The 17,342-nt window shown below is 71.4% G+C and overlaps 1 protein-coding gene across 4 annotated transcripts in view; it reads right to left on the bottom strand.

The window, feature by feature from the left end:
* AHDC1 (AT-hook DNA binding motif containing 1) overlaps positions 1-14,091 on the bottom strand; it is a 51,826-nt gene extending 37,735 nt beyond the window's left edge. Inside the window, exons 1-2 of one of the 4 annotated variants that reach the window (XM_068917502.1) lie at positions 13,981-14,091; positions 13,492-13,612 (exon numbers count right to left, since the gene is read on the bottom strand). Coding sequence is in view for 2 of the 4 variants with exons in the window: in XM_068917500.1 (XP_068773601.1) it covers positions 8,717-8,906 (190 nt within the window). In the remaining 2 variants the exon portion in view is untranslated. Of the gene's footprint in view, positions 1-8,716; positions 9,243-11,651; positions 11,698-13,491; positions 13,726-13,980 lie in introns of those variants that run through there. The other 3 variants (XM_068917501.1, XM_068917503.1, XM_068917500.1) reach the window with 3 other exon arrangements.
* Between the last annotated feature and the right edge of the window lie 3,251 nt (positions 14,092-17,342).

Below are 17,342 nucleotides of genomic sequence, written 5' to 3'. Positions count from 1 at the left end.
TGGGGAAACTGAGGCACGGCGGCGCGCGGGGGCGCTGCACCTTGGCGCCGGGTCCCCCCGCCGCCGCCAGGGTGACACCAGCTCCCCGGCCGCCTCCCGCCCGAGTCCGGGCTCCGGGAACGCCGCCCGAGCCGCCCCTCGGGGGAGCGAGGCGGGGGGGGGGGCTGGCCGTGCCGGGGACCCCCGCAGCCCCGGGACCCCCGCGGCCCCGGCCCGGGGCGCTCCGGCCCCTCTCCGGAGGCGCGCACCGCCCCGCTGCGTGTCAGGACGACCTTGGAGCGGTGCCCGGGCAGCTCCGGGCCAAATTTCCCCTTCGTTTGACAGCGCTACCAACGGGCAGAGGCGGAGGGTGATGGGGGCGGGCGGGAGGTGCATCATTCTTATTTATTATTAATTATTCATTTTTCGCCCCCCGGCCGCGGGTGACGAAGGCAGCCCGGCGCCGGGTCGGGGGGCCGCGGCCGGGCGGCTCTGCGGGGCGGCGGGCGGCTGGGCCAGCCGCTCGGGGGGCTCCGGCTGGGTGGTTCGCTCCGCGCGCAGATGGCTGCTTCGACTCAGTCGAGCGCTTGACCTAAATCTCCTCCTGATCCAACGGGAGCTGCAGTCCCCGAGCAGCGCAGCTCGAGGCGGCGGGGGGGGGGGGCACGGGGGCCAGCTGCGGAGCGGCGGGCAGGGGGTCGCGCCGCAGGGCCCCCCCCCACCACCCCCCGAAGCCCGGCGCTCGCCAGCGGGGCGGGCGGAGGCGCGGGAAGCGGGGCGGGCGCAGCTGCCATCCCACGCGCGGCGCCTCGGCGCGCCTGCGCGCTCCCGCCCCCGGCGCTGGGAAGCGGCTAACCACGCCGGCGGCCTCGACGCCCCGGCAGACCACTTCCTCGCCCGGGGGGGGGGGGGGGCCCTGGCGGAGGAAGCGCCAACGGCTCCAAAGTTTCGCCTGTGACTCAGCCGCCGGCCGCGCCGAGGGCCGGCGGGACCCCGGGCCGGCGCCGGGGGGGGGGGACGGGGGATTTTTGGCTGCCCAGACGAGGGCCGTCTGCAGCGCCCGGCGCTCCACCCACAGCGCAGAGCGGAGCAGCCCGAACCGGCTCGCAGCGACAGCAGAATGCTTTTAAAATCCCCTACGCGCGCGGCATGACTCACTGCAAAGCCCGTGCCCAAAACAAGCTCCGACACGGCGAGGAATGGAGCCGGCGGAGATGCCGGGGGCGGGCGGCAGGGGCCGGCCAGGGCCGGGGAGAGAAAGACACAGGGAGAGAAAGACAGAAGGAGGGAGAGAAAGAGAAGAGGCAGAAATAACAGCATCTGAAACTCTGCCTGCTGGAGGCTAATTGGTTCCGGCACAGCCTGGTTTGTTTGGCAACGTTTCCTCTAATCCTCCAGGCTCCGCGCTCGCAGCCCCAGGGACGCGAGGACATCGCTGCGCCCGCCTCCGCCGCCCGCCCGGCGCGGGGCTCCAGCCCCTGCCCGCGCCGCAGCCCCCTCGGCCGCGCCAGGGCGGGTGGCCGGGAAGGGAAGGGAAGGGAAGGGGGGGGCCCGCGGCCCAGCGCGGCCGAGGCAGCGCGCTCGCCAAGAGTCGGCAGCTTTGTTCCAGGTGCCGGCTCCCTTTTTTTCATTAGGCTAATGGGATGCGGATGCATTATTCCATTCCACATGCTGCTAATGAACCACTCAGGCCAGTGCATTTGCATTAATGCGCAGAGCGCTGGAGGAGGGTGGAGCGGCTGCATCTGGCCGAGTCTGACCTTGCCCGCGCGGCCCCGAGCTCTCGCGGCTCCGCGCGGGCCCTCGAGCCGGCCGGCACGGCTCCCGCCCGCGCGCGTTGCCCAGCCCGAGCCGCGGGAGCGGGCACGGCCCGACCCCACCGGCGGGCAGGCAGCGTGGGGCGGTCTCCCCCGTGTTTGGGATGAACCCCCTCTGCCTTCACCCCTGCTGTTTTTGCTGAGCAGGGGGGCACCGGAGCATCCCCACCGCACCCGCCGGCCGGGACCCGCACAGCCGGACTCTCCGCCCGGGGTCTTGCGTGAATTTTTTAACGGGAATTCACACGCGCCGCTTGCAGTCCGCGCACTGCACCCGGCGGGGCCCGTGCCGTGCAACGCCACGCCGTGCCGCGCCGTGCCGCGCTGGCGTGCATGCACGAGCGGCGCCGGGGAGCCGTGCCCCACGCAGCGCCGGGCGCGGGCGGCAGCGGAGCCCTTGGGGTGGGTTGTCACAGCTCCCGGCTGCCTCCGTCCCCGGAGGGGTTTCGACGGCGAGCGACCCGAGAAGAGGAACGGGCCAAGCCGGCGGGGGGCCGCCCGCCCGGGGCAGAGGGGCCGGGCTCCCGCCGTCCCGGGCTGCTTGGCTCTTTGCAGGCTCAGCGGGGAGACGGGTGCCCTGGGGCGGCCCAGGGACCTCCCGGAGCAGGCTGGACGCGGTGCCGGGAGCCGGGGGAAGCGCCAGGCTGGGCCCGTCCCCGCCTGCCCGCCGGGGCACGGCGCGGGGCACGCCGGGGTCCCCGGGAGGCTGCGGGCACGGCGCGGGCCTCTGCGTTTGTCACAGACCGGTGAGCAAGTTAATCTCGGGCTCCCTGACACGTGGAAGAAAATCGCGATCCCGTAATGGAATCCATTCGTCTTCCTGTCCAGGCGGAGAACAACCCCGGCGGCGGCTGCCAGCGCCGCGGCGCGGAGGGGCCGCTGCGAAACGCCCGGCTAGCCCCGGCTGCGGGGTGCGGGACGCCCCGGCCGGGGAGGGCTTTGCACCGCGCAGCCGGCGCCATCCCGTGCCCTCCGCCCCGTGCAATGCGGGACGGCAGCCTCCCACCCCGCGGTGCTCGCCAGGAGCTGGCGGGAGGGGGGAAAGGGAAACTGAGGCACGCGGGGGCGGCCCTGGGGAAACGGCAATCCTGCAGGCGGGAAGAGGGCAAGGAGGAATATCGCTCGCATCCCCGCTCGGCCTCCCACCTCCGCCGTCATCCCCGCTCCCTGCGACAGAGCAGCCCGGCCGCTGCCCGCGGCCACATCCCGGCGGCTCCGCTGGCGCCGTCCCCGGCCGCGGGGAGCCCAACGGGGCCGGCCCCGGCGGGAAGGACTCGGGACAAGAGCCCGGCAGCCCCGGGTCGTGAGTGATGGACAAGGCAGGGCAGGAGCCCCTGGGGCGCCCTGTCCCCAGCCCGGCCCGGCGGCAGCTCCCTGCGCACCGCCCGAGAGGACCGCGGAGAGCCCCGGGCGAGCGGGGCACCTCCGGCGAGGAGGGAGCACGGTGGACGCTGCGACTTCCCCCCCTCCAGGAGCTGGGAGCCAGCCGCGCCGCCCTGTGCCTCAGTTTCCCTCCGGCACGATGGGCGTCCCCTGCCTTGGGCCGGGGGCGTCACCCCGAGCACCCACCACCGCTGGCGGCGCGGACGTAAGAAGGGACGCGGGGGGACGTCTCTGCCCCGGAGGCGGCTGGGACAGCCGGCTGCTCTGGTCTCCACCCCAGCTTAAAACGGGTCTGCAACAGGCCGAGGCCAGCCCTGCGGCGGGAGCAGGAACCGCGCGGCGCCGAGCCCCGTTTGGGGGCAGCCGAAGGCCGTTTGCTGGCGCGTGCGTGCGCGTGCAGGCGTGTGCATGTGTGTGCAGGCGTGTGCATGTGTGTGCATGTGCGTGCAGGCGTGTGCAGGCGTGTGCATGTGCGTGCAGGCGTGTGCAGGCGTGTGCATGTGCGTGCAGGCGTGTGCATGTGCGTGCAGGCGTGTGCAGGCGTGTGCATGTGCGTGCACGCTCTCCTGCGACTCTGCGCAGGGGCTGTGCAAACCCCCTGCCCGGGCGCCCGGAGCTGCGGCTCAGCCCCGCGCCCAGCGCCTTCCCCGGCCGGCAGCGGGAAACGCGGCCTCGCGGCGGGGCTGGGAGGAGGAGGAGGAGGAGGAGGAGGAGGAGGAGGAGGAGGAGGAGGAGGAGGCGTCCGGCTCCTTCCCGGGCACACAAAGCCCCTTTCATAGGGGCCGAGTTTGGATTTCCTCCGCCAGCCGAGCACCTCGCTGCCTCCTGCCCTGGCAGCGCGGCGCGGCGGCGAGAAACCTCGCGGTCGGAGCGGGGGGCTGGCAGGCGGGACGCCCGGCTCGCCTCCCCGGGCTCGGCAGTCCGCGCGGGACGCCCGGGCTCTCCCTGCGACGGCCGCAGACTTGCTTTGCGAGCCCGGCGGGCGGCGAGCCGGATGCCCGGGTTCGATTCCCGGCGGCGCGGGCAGGGCGGCTCCTGGCTCCCGCCAGGGCCTGGAAACTCCCGCGCCGCCCCGAAACGCTTGTGCACGGCGCAGGGTGACCCCCCCCCCTCGCCCCGGCCTTCGGCCTCGTCCTCCCTGCAATTTTCCCCTCCTGTCAGCTTTTAATTATACTCCTAATAAAAGTCGCAGGAAAACGGGAGCTTTGTTGCTTAGGAGCTCATCTGCTCCCGCTGCTCCTTCCCTGCTTTACACCGTAATCCTCAGCTGGGGACACTGCAATTAGCCACCGCGGAGCTGGGCACCGTGTCGCCCAGGATTAGGGCCTGCTCGGGCGGCACGCAGCCGAGCGGCGACCGCCGGCCCTCCTCGCCGGCGCTGCGCGGCGCGGTGCAACACCAAACCCGGCGCCTCCGAGGCCCCGCGCGTCCCCCGCCGGGGCTGGAGAAGGGGGCGAAGCCGTGGGTCGAGGGCAGGCAAGGCAGGGCAGGCGCGCTCGGGGACACCTGGGTCCCCCCGCCCCGGGCGCAGGGTGCACCACTGCCCTGCAGGAAAAGCAGGTTTGGCAGGAGATTAAAGTGTCCGGGGAGGAAGCGGGGAGGGAAGGAGGGAGGCGAACCTGCCGCCAGCCCTCTCCCAACCCCGCCGCCCGGCCCCTGCGCCCGCTGCCACAGAGAGGGAAACCGAGGCACGGTGCGGCGGGCGGCTCCGCCGGGGGCCGACGCCAGCCGGGTCCGTACCGCGCCGGGAAGACGGCGAGGGGCTTCCCGCCCCACGGGAAACGGATGCGACGGCTCCCGGCGTGCGGAGCCGTGCTCAAATCCCTGCATGCCTCTCCGCCGCCCGGGTTTGGGGGGCGGCGGGGGCGCGGGGTGGGCGGGGGAGCAACACTTTGGGGGGAAACCGAGGCAAGCACAGGCTGCGTGCCAGCGGCATCCCCCCGCGGGTGGCACCCGCTGCCCCTCCATCCCCTGCCCGCTCCCCAGGCCTCGTTAAGCCTCCCTCGTCAAAAGCCGCTGCTGTCCCCCCTTGCCCAAAAGGTGCCCGCGCGTGGCTCCCCCACGCGCCCACCAGGCCTCTTCCCCGGGCCGGGGAGGAGCGAGCGGGCGCAGCGCCGAGCCCAAGCGCTCGTTAGCCGACGCTCATTAGCAGCCCTCCGGGAGGGAGGACGGTACCCGGGGCACCTGCACCGGCGCCTCTAACGAGCTGCGCTGCCGCCGCGGGGCCCCCGGACGCCCGGCTTCGCGGGGCCGCCGCTTTCCCAGCGGGGACGCCCCCCGAGCCGGGGAGAGGGCCCAGGAGTCCTGGCCCCAGCAGACCCCCCCCCAGCCCCGGCCGCGGCACCCAGGAGGGCTCTCCCGCGGAGCCCGGGCGCAGCACCTGCAGGGGACCCAGGCGTCCGGCCGCCCGGCGCTCCCGCAGGACGCCTGGGTCCCCGGGCCCCGCGCGGGGCTCTCCCTCGTTAACGTTTACCCGGGTTCGTTAGCGCCGGCACGTCGCCATGGCAACCTGGCAAGCTGTGCCTGGGCACCGCCGCCACGGCCGGGGCCCCCGCGCGTGGGGCGGCCCCCCGGGACCCTCCGCGGCGCTCGGCGGCTCGCGGCACCCTGGGCGGCTCAGTCCCCCGGGGCGCCGGCAGCGGTGCAGCTCTGCCGAGCCGCCCCGGCGCTGCATTATTTATAAAACGGAGGAGCAAAGGGCTCGGCGGCAGCTGCAGGGCAGGATGCGGCCCCCCCCCCGGCCCCCTGGTCCCCCCGGCTCGCTCCCGCTGGTTGCTCGCGCCGCCAGGCTCCCTTTGCCACGGCGAACAGGTTTTCCCTTCGGCCTCCTCCCCGCTCCGGTCCCACCTCCCGGCCCGGCGAAGGCTCGAGTCGGGGGGGGCTTTAATTTTTCATTATTAATTTAGCATCCGCGGCGCCGGTGCCGGCCGGGGGCCGCCCCCGGCGTCGCCCCCCGCGCTCTCCCGGAGATGCGCGCCGGCTGCAGCCGAGCCGGGCTGCCGCGCGGATTAATTCTGCATGACTGCCCGCCTCCGCGGGGGGATCGCGGACCCTCAGGCCTGCAGCGAGCTTTAAAATTCCTCCAGCCCAACTTAATTCCCTCTTCCCGCAGAGCTGGCGCATCTGCTGCAGCCAGGCACGGAGCGAGGGCGAGATGCCCGCGGCCCGGCCCGCCGCGGCGCCGGGCCTGCGGCTCCCCGCCGGGACGCCCCGCGCCGCGCTCCCTCGCCGCCGGCTTCAAATCCCGGCCGACGGGGCAGAGCGCCTCGGAGGGGAAACCGAGTCACGTTGCTCGGGCAGGGCCCCGGAGACGGGCCGGCGATGGGAGAGGGGCGGCTGGCGACCGGACCCCGCGCCCCGGCCCGAGCCGCGCTCTGCCAAAGCAGGCGGCCGCCTTGCAAACGAGGTTTTGCAAAGGGGCTCGGCGAAGCCCCCCGCCCCTGCTGGCGCTCCCGCTGCACCGCGGCTCTGCCCCGCAGCTCCCAGGCAGGCGGCTGCATCGCTGCGGCTCCCGGAGGCGCCCAGGGCGCGAGCCGCTCGCCCCCGGCCCGGCCGCCCCAAACCCAAATCGACCGAAACGCCGGGGCCGGGAGGTGCCGGGGCTCTCGCGCCGGTGCCGACCCGCCGCGCCGAGGGTTGCAGCCCGGCGGCAACGCTAACCTTCCGGGGGGCGGCGGGGGCCGCCGAACCGCTACCCCCTGCCGCCGCTGCCGCCCGCTCCGTGGCGCGGGGAGAGGCCTCAGCAGCCGCCGCTGAACCCAGGAGACTCATCTCTCTCCCTCCTTCCCCTGCAACTTGCACCATTTGCCTGGCAGCCGGGAGGAAGGCGCCGAGCTAAGCCCATCCCAGCTGCTAGCGGAGCTGTGGATACATGCATTTAAATCACTTATATCTTTACTTTCTCCTGCGCTGGCTGTGAGATGGGCTTTTTTTGCATGCGTAATTAGGGGGTGGAACAGATGGCGGAGGGTTCGTTTAAAGTAATGCATCCATTAAAATAACCTTCGCTGTCGGGGACCGCGCTCCGATGGGGGCCTGCTTCACCGGGGGCGGACGGGGAGGGGAGAGCTTTGTTCTGCGGCGAGGGATGGCACTTTGGGAAGGCGGCCCGGCGCCGGCCGGCCAAACCCCCGGGCGAGGGCCGGCCGCGGCATCCCGCCGGCTTCGCGCCGCAGGGCCCGGCCGCGGGACGAGGGGCTCCAGGCGCCGGCGCGGGAAGGGGAGCCGGGGCCGAGCCGGACCTCTCCGGGGCTCAGTTTCCATAGCAATACGCCGGCCAGCTCGCAGCGAGATGGCGGGCAGCGAAAACCCAGCCAGCGCTTGGCTGCCCGGCGAGTTTTGCCAGGCCTCAGCCGGGGGGGGGGGGGGGGGGGCCGGGCTGCCTCCCGCACCGTCCGGGCAGGCCGGTTTCAAACCCAGCCGCGCGGCGCCCGCCTCGCCCCGAGGATGCTGCAGGTGGCGGGGCGCTCCGGCATCCCGCCCGGTGCCGCCGCCGGGACCACCAGGACGGGCGCGGGGACGGGGTCCGCCGGGAAGGCGAGGCGGGACGCGGCGGGGCGGCTCGCCGTTCCCGGGCTGGGGCGAGCGCCTCTCCCGTTTCGGGCCCGGCGGCTTTGTTCAGGGCTCGCGGCGGAGCCGGCCAGGGAAAGCGCGAGCGCCCTGCCAGCTCTTGTGTTTCACTCCCGAGGAATGCCGGGGAGGGGAGGGGAGCCGAGCGGGGCGCCCGGCCACCGCCGGGAGGGGGACCGGCTGGGAGCCCGGCGAGGAAGAGGAGGGTGCGGGGTGGGGGGGACGAAGGCGAGGAGCAGGGCCGCGCCGGCTGCTTCCCACGGGCGCAGGCTCACCTGGGCTTGGGCGATAACTCGGGACGAGCAAGCGTTCGCGCCGCCGTCTCGAGGGGAGAGGCCCCGACGGGAGCCCCCGATTCGGGGGGCTGCGGAGGAGGGCAGGGGCCGGGGAAGGGCGAGAGCAGCGGCCAAACCCGCCCCTGCGCGTTCAAACCTCCAGCGCGCGCTTGCCAAGGTGCTCGTGCCGCCTTGAGGGCATCTCCGCGTTTGAAGCGGCATCCCGGAGGAGCCGAGGCGGGAGCCGGGCGGACGGGCAGGAAGCAGCGGGGCTGCCAACGGCTCCCGGCCGACGCCGGCGGCGGGCCGCGCGCCCCTCGCCCCGGCGCTCATCCCGCTCCTCTTCCCCGCTCCCCTGCCCTCGTCGCCCGCAGCCAGCCTGCCCGCTCTCCGCGCCGCCCCGTCTCTGCCGAGGACCGAGACGTCCCCGGGCTCTGCCCGCTACCTGCTGCCCCGCGCGCCCGACGCCGCCTGGGCCGCCAATCCGCCGGGAAAACCGGCCCCAGAGACCTTCCAGCCGCCCCACGTGCCAGCCGGCGTGCCGAAGGCAGCGGGCCGGGGGGGGGGGGCGGCGGGTCCGGCCCCCGGCGGGCCACGAACAAAAGCTCCTTGTTGCAGCCCCGGCTCCGTCCCGCTCTGCGCGGCCGGCCGGGCTGCGAACACCTCCCTGGTTAATCCGCTGGCCGCTCTCACCTCTAGGCTTCTCGCGCTGTTTCCCAGCTCCCTCCTGACAAATCCCCGTTCCCGCTTGCTTCTCCTCCCCGCGGGTCCATATTAAGCTACATCCTCCTTTCGGCTGGGTGGAAAACAGCAGTAATAACCATGTGGAGAGAGCCGTGCCCCCCACCTCCACTTCCCTCCCACTTTGGGGTTCAAATTTCATTTCGGCAAAAAAGCTTTTCCCCCGCCTCCAATTTCTTCCCCCAAACCGAGTCGCTGTCGTCTTGTCTGATCTCGGCAGGGGCCGTATGGATTCGCAGCTCCTCCCGACTCAGGATCTGCTGCCAATCTGGACCTCGCAAACCGGTTCTCGCACGGCTCCCGCCTAGCGCCTCCCTCGAAGCGCTCATTGTCCCTCCTCAGCCGCCGCCGAGCCCCAGCCCGCGCCGGCCGCGCTGCCCCAGGTGCGCGCCCGCTCCTCCGGCCGCCCCGTCCCAAACCAAGGCGTCCAGTTCGGCGGGCGACATTTATTCCCGGCGAATTCCCGGGGGGCCAGCTGGGCCGGCAGCTGGAGGAGGGCGGCGCGGCTCCCACTGGCGCGGGCTCCCTCCGCGGCGCGGCAGCTGAGGAGCTCGTCTCCCTCGCCCGAGGCGCTCCGGCCTCCTCCAGATTATTTCAAGCCCGGGTTTTTTTTTTTTTTTTTTGCGCGAGGAATTTACAGGCGCCGAGCCCAAACGGCCGCGCCGGAGTCAGCGGGAGGCGAGGAGCGGGCGCGCGAGGCTGGGGGCCGCGGGGGCGGCCGCGCGCCCCAGGGCCGCTGCCCGCGCCGGCAGGGCAGGCGGCGGGACCGCCGCCGCTCCGCTCCCCCCCCCCCAAAAGAGGGCCGATACCGCTTCCCTTCTGCCCCGGCCCCCCGCAGCGTCGGCCCGGGGGTGCGCTCCGGCCCCCTCGCCCGAAGCGCCGCGTGCCCCACCGCGCCGGCCGTTCCTCCTCTCCTGCCCGCGCGGACCACCGGCTCGGCACGCCGCTCCCCCCGGGAACAGCCTCGTCCCCCCCCCCCCCCCCCGGGGCACGCCAACCCCGGCGCCCCCGCGCACCTCCCGGCGCCGGGCTCCTTGGAGGGCGAGCAAACCCGGCGGCGTGCAAACCTCCGGCGCGCTCCGGCAGGTGCCCCCCGGGGCTGCCGCTTGGCGAGCCCCTTCCACCCAGCCCGCCGCCGGCGGGGGGGTGATGGATTTAATGAGATCCCCGGGGGCATCGCTCCGCACCCCCCCGCCACCACCACCACCACCCTGCACCGCCGCCTCTGAAACACCCGGTGGCAGGGCTGGAAAAAACCACAGGGCACGTTGCTCCCCCCGCCGCCGCCGCCGCCTCCCCGAGCTTTTTCACTCTGCTGCCGATGCCAAAGAGCCAGCCGGGCTCTTGTGCTTTCACTCGCAGCTGCAGCTGCCGATTTTCGCTGTAAGCCCTTGTGCCTAGAAGGCCCCAGCGCGAGGGATTCTGGGACGCGGTGATTGAAGACAGCACCAGCGCGGAGACCATTGCTCAGACTTTCCCTGTCTGTCGCCCCAACGCTCAACCCACAGAGAGGAAAAAAAAAAAAAAGAAAGAAAGAAAAGAAAAAGAAAAAAAAAAAAAAGAGAGAGAAACGGACTCGCGCTCTCCCCTTCCCACCCACGCGGAGCGGCGGGCTGCGCTGCTCCGGCGCGGGGACCGCTTCGCCCAGGGCGCCCGGCCCCGGGCTGCTTCGCGTGACGAGGCCGCCGGCGCGTCAGATCCCCTTCCGTCGCGGCGCCCGTAATATATCACCTTAAAAACCTCACAGCGGGCACCTTAAAGGCGGCGCGCTTGCTTCCCCTCGACGTTATTTTGAAAGGGGAATAATAAGAACGCAGCTTTCGAGCCACCTTTCACGGCAGAAGATAAATACCGGCGCGTGGCGGCGGGGGGGGGGGGGTAACGCCGCGGCGGAGCAGGCGCGCGAGGGGGGAGCGCCGGGCCGCGCGACGCCCCGACGGGCGGCAGCATCCCAGCGCGATGCCCCGGGGCGAGCCCGGAGCCGGGCACGGCGTCCCGCCGTCGACACGCGCGCGGGCACCAGCCACGGAGCTCGGGGGGGGGGGGATCCGGAGCCAGCACGCGGGGACCGCCGAGCCCCCCCAGGGGCAGGATCGCGCCAGACCCCCCGCGGCGGCCCGTTCCCAGCGGGCTGCACCCTCCCAGCCCCGGGAGAGCACTCGCAAACTCATCACACACCAGGGACCAGCTTCCCCTTGCTGCCCCGCACAAACGGCACCGCATCCCCTCCGCCAGCCAGAGTCACCCGAAGGCCTGTGTCGCCCCCTCCACGGGGGTCCACTCCCTGCCCTCCGACCCGGGCACGGGGCCGCTCGGCGCCGGGGTGGGGGGGCCGTGGATCCGCACCCCGCCGCGGTCCCCGGCAAGCTCCGGGGTGTCGCGCGGCGCGTTCGCGGAGCGTCTCGCGGGCGGGCGGCGAGCCTGCCCCCAGCCCCGCTCCCCCCGGGGACCGCGGCCGGCCCCGGCGGCGCATCCCAGCCCCGGAGTAAAGCGGGCGGAAAGGGGGGTGGCTCCCCGGCGCGCGGCCGCAGCCACCGGCTAGCATCCAGCCAGCCGGCCCCGCGGGGAGCCGCCGCCGCGGCGAAGCCCCCCCCTCGCCTCGCCGCCCCCCCACGATCGCGTTACAAGCCCGGAAGTAGGAAACAGCCCTCCCCACCGCTGCCCTGTTTACCAAGAGCCGCTTCCAAGCGCTCGGGAGAATAGCAGGAGCGTTTCAAGGCCCTGTTTCCACTCGGCTGACACACACTATTTATAGCAGCCCACAATTCTCCCAGAGCTTTCCTCGGGATCTCAGCAGAAATAGCCTGCCCCGGGTCTCTGCTGCCTCCTCTAAGGAGGCCAGGGCAGCGCCTCCCGCGAACCGGCCCCCCCTCCGGCTTCCTATAACCTTCCACGGCTTTCCATCGCTTCTCCGCCGCCAGCCTCCAGCTCCCAGCGTGTCCTTGGCTACCCCGTCCCCGCCACGGTGCCAGCCCTTCCCCTCCGCCAGGCAAACCCTCTCCCCCCCCTCCCCGCCACCCCGCTCCGCCTCGCCGTCTCCACCTCCTCCCGGCTCGGCCGGCCGGGGCGGCAGCGCCGTTCCCAGGAGCCCGGTGGCCGCTCGCCGACCGGCCCGGCGAGGAGCTCGCCGACCTCCGGCTCTGGGTACGAGGGTGGCAGAAAGCGCGAGCCGGGTCGGCCCCCCCAAGGCCGCGGGCGAAAAGCCACCTCCCGCCTTAAACCGCGTCGGACTGCGGCGAAGCCACGGGGGACTCGCACCAGGGATGGAGTTGGCCTATTCAGGTTACAGAGACATGGCAGAGCGGAATTTGGCTCCGCGCCATCCCTTCTCCAGCCCCCCCCCCCTTCCTCCCCTCCCCACCACCACCACCACCCTCCTCTGCAAATTCCTGAGACCAGCAGGAGAGCCAGTGTAAGGGGACACCTGGGGGGGGGGGAGGGCCCGGGGGCCGCGGGGCCCCGATTCGGCAGCGCTCAGGCCAGCCCGCGCCGGCGAAAGCGCTCGGCGGGAGCCGTGCCCGAGCCCTCGGGGCTCGCTTCTGCTCTCTGTCACGCCAGGAGAAATCTGGAGTCACTCCACCGCGCGCCGGGGCTCGCACCAGCACACAATGAGCTCAGCCTGTGGCTTTTGGTCGCTGTTCTCACAGCAACGGGCCAAGTCGCTTTCTGCACAAGGCCACCTGGTCGCGGCCGGGGCCAGTTCCTCCCCCTGCCAGTAAACAAGCAGCCACCGAGGCTCCTCCACCTGCCTCGGCCGGCGGGCAAACGCCTCCTCGAGCTTTTTTTGGGGAGGCCGGACACGGCGCGTGGCATCAGCCTGACCGAGCGGGGTGACCCCAACCCACGCAAAAGCACCGGCGGCTCCAACCTCCCCACGCTGGAGCACGCCGCGCGAGCGCCGAGGGCCACAGCCCGGACGCCGGGGCTGGGGAGGGGGGGGTGGATTTAAATCAGCTGATCAATAAAAACATATTCAACATATTCGGGGGGTGGGGGGGGAGCGGGAATAAAAGGAAACGAAGGGATAAACGCTCCAGCGAGGAGCCCTGCGGAAGGCGAAGGCGCCCCGGCAGCGTCCCCGAAGCGGGCGACGCGGCGGCGAGGGGCGGGCGGCGGGGGGGCGAGCCGCCGGGCAGCCCCCGCCGCCCCCCGCCGCCGAAGCCTAATCCCCAAATTTTGTTGACATGTTCCCTTCCGACGGCTGCCTGCCTTCTAGTGGACGGAGCCGGCTCTGACAGCTGTCACTCAGCGCTTTCACATGGGGAGGGGGGGAGCGGCGGGAGGAGGAGGAGGAGGAGGAGGAGGGGGGGGGAGGAAGGTCGGGGGAGGCGGGAGAACTCTTCGCGAGCGCGGCCCTCCGCACGGCTCCGCGCACGGCAGCCGGGGGCGGGTCGGGGGCAGCCAGGCGGCCCCCCCCGGCCCCCGCTGCGCCCCCCGCACCCCCCCCCCGCGCGGCCCCGCAGCACCGCCCCGAGCGCCGGGAAACTCCGGCAATTTGGGAACAACTCGCCGCGCAACTTCAGCGCGCTGGGGAAGGAGGAGGAGGAGGCGGCGGCGGCCCCCCCAACCCCCCCCAGCCGACCGCCCCGCCGTCCCCCCAAAACCCCAACGCGAACCCCAGGCCCTCCCCGCCCGCCCCCCCCCCCCAGCCCCAACCCCAGCCCCGGCCCCGACGGGGCTCCCCGGGCGCACAAAGGCGGCGCCGGGGCCCCGCGGGCGCTACTCACCCGCCGGCTGCTGCGCGCCGAGCCCCTCGGAGCCCGGCCGCTTGGCGAGGCTCCTGCCGTCCGGCGGGGCTGCGTCCTGGCCGCCCGACAGAGTCCCGGAGCCCTCGGCACCGCTCGCCACCTTCAACGAGAGCATTTCCAGCGCCTCCTGCTCACATTCTCCTCAGGCAACTCTGCTGGCCGCGGCTCCCCCTCCCTGCCAGCCCGCCCCCTCCGCCGTCCCCTGCCTCGCTCTTGCCTCTCGCTCGCTCTCCTTTTCCTCCTTCCCTCTCTTCCCCCCCCCGCCCCCCCCTTTTTTTTTTTTCTCCTCTCCCCTCGCCTTGGAAACACACAAAAGGCAGCGGAGCGGGAGGCGGAGGGGAACCGACCTCCCCTCTGCGCCTCCGCCGCTCGCCGCCTGCGGAAAGCAAAGAAAGACACAGCGCAGAGCCCTGGCTTGCCGCTGCCTCCCCCCTTCCTCCTCCTTCCTCCTCCTCCTCCCTCTCTTGCCTTCTGCCGCTCCCGGCTTTGTGGGGGCTGGGAAGGGGGAGCGGAGCCGGCGGCGCGGCGCGGCGCGCCCTGCCCTCTCGGTGCGCGGCGGGGACCGCGGCTCCGCTCCGCTCCGCTGTCAGCGGCACGGCCAGCATCCGGCACCCCGGGGAGCCGCGCAGCGCCGCCGGGGCATGCCGGGCCTTGTAGTCCTTCCTCTGCCCCCTCCTTCCTCCCCCCCCCCGCCGCCGCCGCCGCCGCCAAACGCGCAGGGAGGCGGGGAGGTGCCCAAGCGGGGCGCGCCCCCGTGCGCGGCGCTGCGCGGAGCGGGCGGGCGCTGCGGGGAGTGTGTGTGTGTGGGGGGGGGGGACACGGCGGGGGTGGGTGGTGGTTTGCACCCCCGCGATGTGTGTGTGTGTGTGTCTGTCCCTGTCCTCCCCCCCTTCCCCCCACCTCCGCCCGCCCCGTCTCCCCGCCGAGGTCCCAGCGGGATGCGCGGGGCATTGCTGCCCTCTCCCGGGTTGCGCCCGCACTGCGCGCCCCGCCTGCCTGCGCCCCCGCCGCTGCCCCACGGTGGGGGGCAACCTGGGGGGAAAAGGGGTACCCCCCCCCACCCCTGGGTGATCCCCCCTTCCCGCTTTCCTCCCACCGTCACCGTGCCCGGCGTGGCCTCCCCGCTGCGCTCCCGCGCCACCTCAGCACCCACATGTGGGATCGCCCTCACCCACCCTGGGAACCCACCCGGCTGCTCCCCCCCCCCCAAACCTCCATTATTATTATTATTTTTTTTTTTCCTGGCTGGGGCCTGGCGGCCCTGGAAACTTCCCTGCTGTTTGGTATCCAAGTAACGCCCCGCTCCTCCGAGATCGGCGCTCCGGGGGGAACGGCGCTCGGCAGGGCTCGCCCGCCGGCCGGCTCCCCATCCGCTGGCGGGGCCGCGGGGAGGGAGGCGGCGGCCGGGGGCGCCCCGTACGGCGGTGGGGAGCCCTCCCCGGGCTCCTCGGCGCGCCGTGGCCTCCCTCCTCGTGGCGCCGTCGACTCTCCTAAGCGTCTCTCCGGCGCCTTCCCTCCGAGGCTCGCGAACCGTTCCGCCAATGTTAACGTTCCCGGAGCTGGTAGATACAATATAATTAAAGTAGATAATACCACTGATGTTTGTTATGACATTGTGTTTTTGTGAGTGACGAGTGAAGGGTTAACTCCAGGGAATTGGGAATATTGCTTGGCTGCTAATAACACGTGAGTCATCGATGAAATAACACATGGGTGCAGGGAGAGACACAGCACCTGGCTTTATAGCAACCCTCCGCCTCGCACACGTGTTGCAGGTTTGGTTTTGATGCGTGTTTCTGTATCAACAGGCAGCGAGGAGTAAATCCCGCTTTCCGGGTGCTGGGACAGGCCGAGGTCAAGCCGGAGAGCGCCGAGCAGCGGGGACCGCCACCGGCCTTCGTGTTATGACACGTCGCATCCGAAAAGGGGAGCAGCCAGCTCCGGATCCGTGTGCCCGAGCGGGATCGGCAGGCTTGGATCGGGTACTGGAAGGACTCGGTGCTCCCAGATGAGGATCGGGACCCATCTGTATCGCTTCCAGACTCCTGGAAACTGTACAAAGAGGAGGCCTGCACTCCAGCCCGGTCAGCAGAGGAATCTGCACACGCAGACAGGATCGCTGCAATTGCTGTTGGCTGAGTGAGCAACTTTGCAGGCTTCCTCATCCCCTCGCCCTGAATGTCAGCTTTGAATTTTCTTGCTATTTTTAGGGACGGTTCAAAACCGATGAGGATCCCTCCGTTCTCGCCTTGCAGGGCTTTGCACCGTATGAATATTGCAAACCTGTATATTGATGTATCTGCCATGCGTGTGCGCGTGCACCGGGGGAGCAGGACAGAGGGAAGGGTCAGATGTCTTGCACGCACAGGGAGAAAAGGAGGTCGTACAGAAAACATTACATTGCAAGCAGGATGGGTTTAAATGTAAAAGATTTATTAATTTAATCCAAAGCATTAAAAGGTCATGTATTAATCAAAGAGATGCTTAAAAATGTCAAAGTCCTTTGTCAGGTTTGAAGTGCATCTCTATAGTTATCATAAAATATATATATCAGTCTGGCATGGAGCCCTTACCAGGACTAGGAGTGGGGAAAAAAAGAGCAAAGCAAGGCACTTTGCAGTGGGGTCTCCCTCTTTCTCCTCTTGAAAATTAGCAGCCAAATATCGACGCAGCCTGGCAGGCCCTTGCACCGTGCTGGATGTGACCCTGGGCGCTGGTGAGGCTGCAGCAGCGCCCAGGTCCGGGCCCCGGGTCCAGGGCTCAGCTCTGCCCCTTGCCCACCACATGCCCTTGGGGACGGCACGGGGCCGACACAACCTTGCGGGTCGTCCTGCTTGTCCCCGGGGCCTGGGCTTGTGCCCCCTCCCAAGCAGGTCTGTGTCCCCCTGTCGTCGCCCAGCTCGGCTGCAGCGGGCGGTTTGCTTGGGGTGTGGAGGTGGGGAGCTGCGGAGATGCACACGGAGACACGCGCGACTCGGGGCAGGTCCTCCCCTCGCCCTGAGCTTGCAGGTGGCCCTGGGTGGCTGTCCGGACTCGCCGGCACCCGCGGCGCAGAGCCGTGGCAGGGGGCGTTGGGGCGGGGGAGCGATGCCCGCACCACCCGTGTCCCGGCTCTGTCGGTGCTCAGCCCTGGGGCGGCCCTGCCTGCACCTCCGGCTGCTGGGGTGGGGGCAGGCGGGTCCCCAGGGCCACCCGGGTCACCCGCACGCCCCGTCTCTCTCCCAGACAAGTGCTGTGTCAGCAGCGTTGGCGTGGACTTACGCTACCATCTAGTGGCTGCTTTGCCGAGCCGGGGCCACCGCTGTCCCCGGGTTTGAGCCCGTGTCCCCTTGCCCTGGGGGTGGCTGCCCCAGGAGTCAAACCCACCCAGAGCCGGGGCCAAGGGCCCTTGCCAGGCTCCTTGGCCAGCCACACCAACCCCTCGCAGGGTGTTGCAGCACCCACGGGTGACCGTCACTGCCCTGGGCTTGTCCCCAGAGAGCTCAGGGTGGCTCCGCTTGCCCGGTGGTAGGAGAAGCATCCTCCAGCTCCCCGGCCTGCAAAAAGCAAGGTGACGCAGGGATGGCCCGATGCCTCCTGGATCGGCGCGGGGACCAAACGCTCCCGACTGCTCAGCCCTGCCCCGAGCGACAGCCCGGGCGGCACAGAGGTGCCGAGAGCGGATTTGGGGGATTTCTGGACTTTCCCAGCCCCAAAAAGCAGAGAAGGGCTGAAAGCTCCGGCGCCGGGAGCTGCCTTTGTGCAGGAGCACACGGTGCGGCTGCCCCGAGCGAGGGGAGCTTGTCCTGCCCTGACCCGCGAGGACGGAGCCGTCCGGATTTCACTGCGAG

This window comes from Struthio camelus, chromosome 23 (genome assembly GCF_040807025.1).
Source record: "Struthio camelus isolate bStrCam1 chromosome 23, bStrCam1.hap1, whole genome shotgun sequence".
Classification (NCBI taxonomy): Eukaryota; Metazoa; Chordata; class Aves; order Struthioniformes; family Struthionidae; genus Struthio; species Struthio camelus.
Note: the sequence above shows the minus strand (reverse complement) of the source record. Positions and strands in the feature narration are given on the sequence as shown.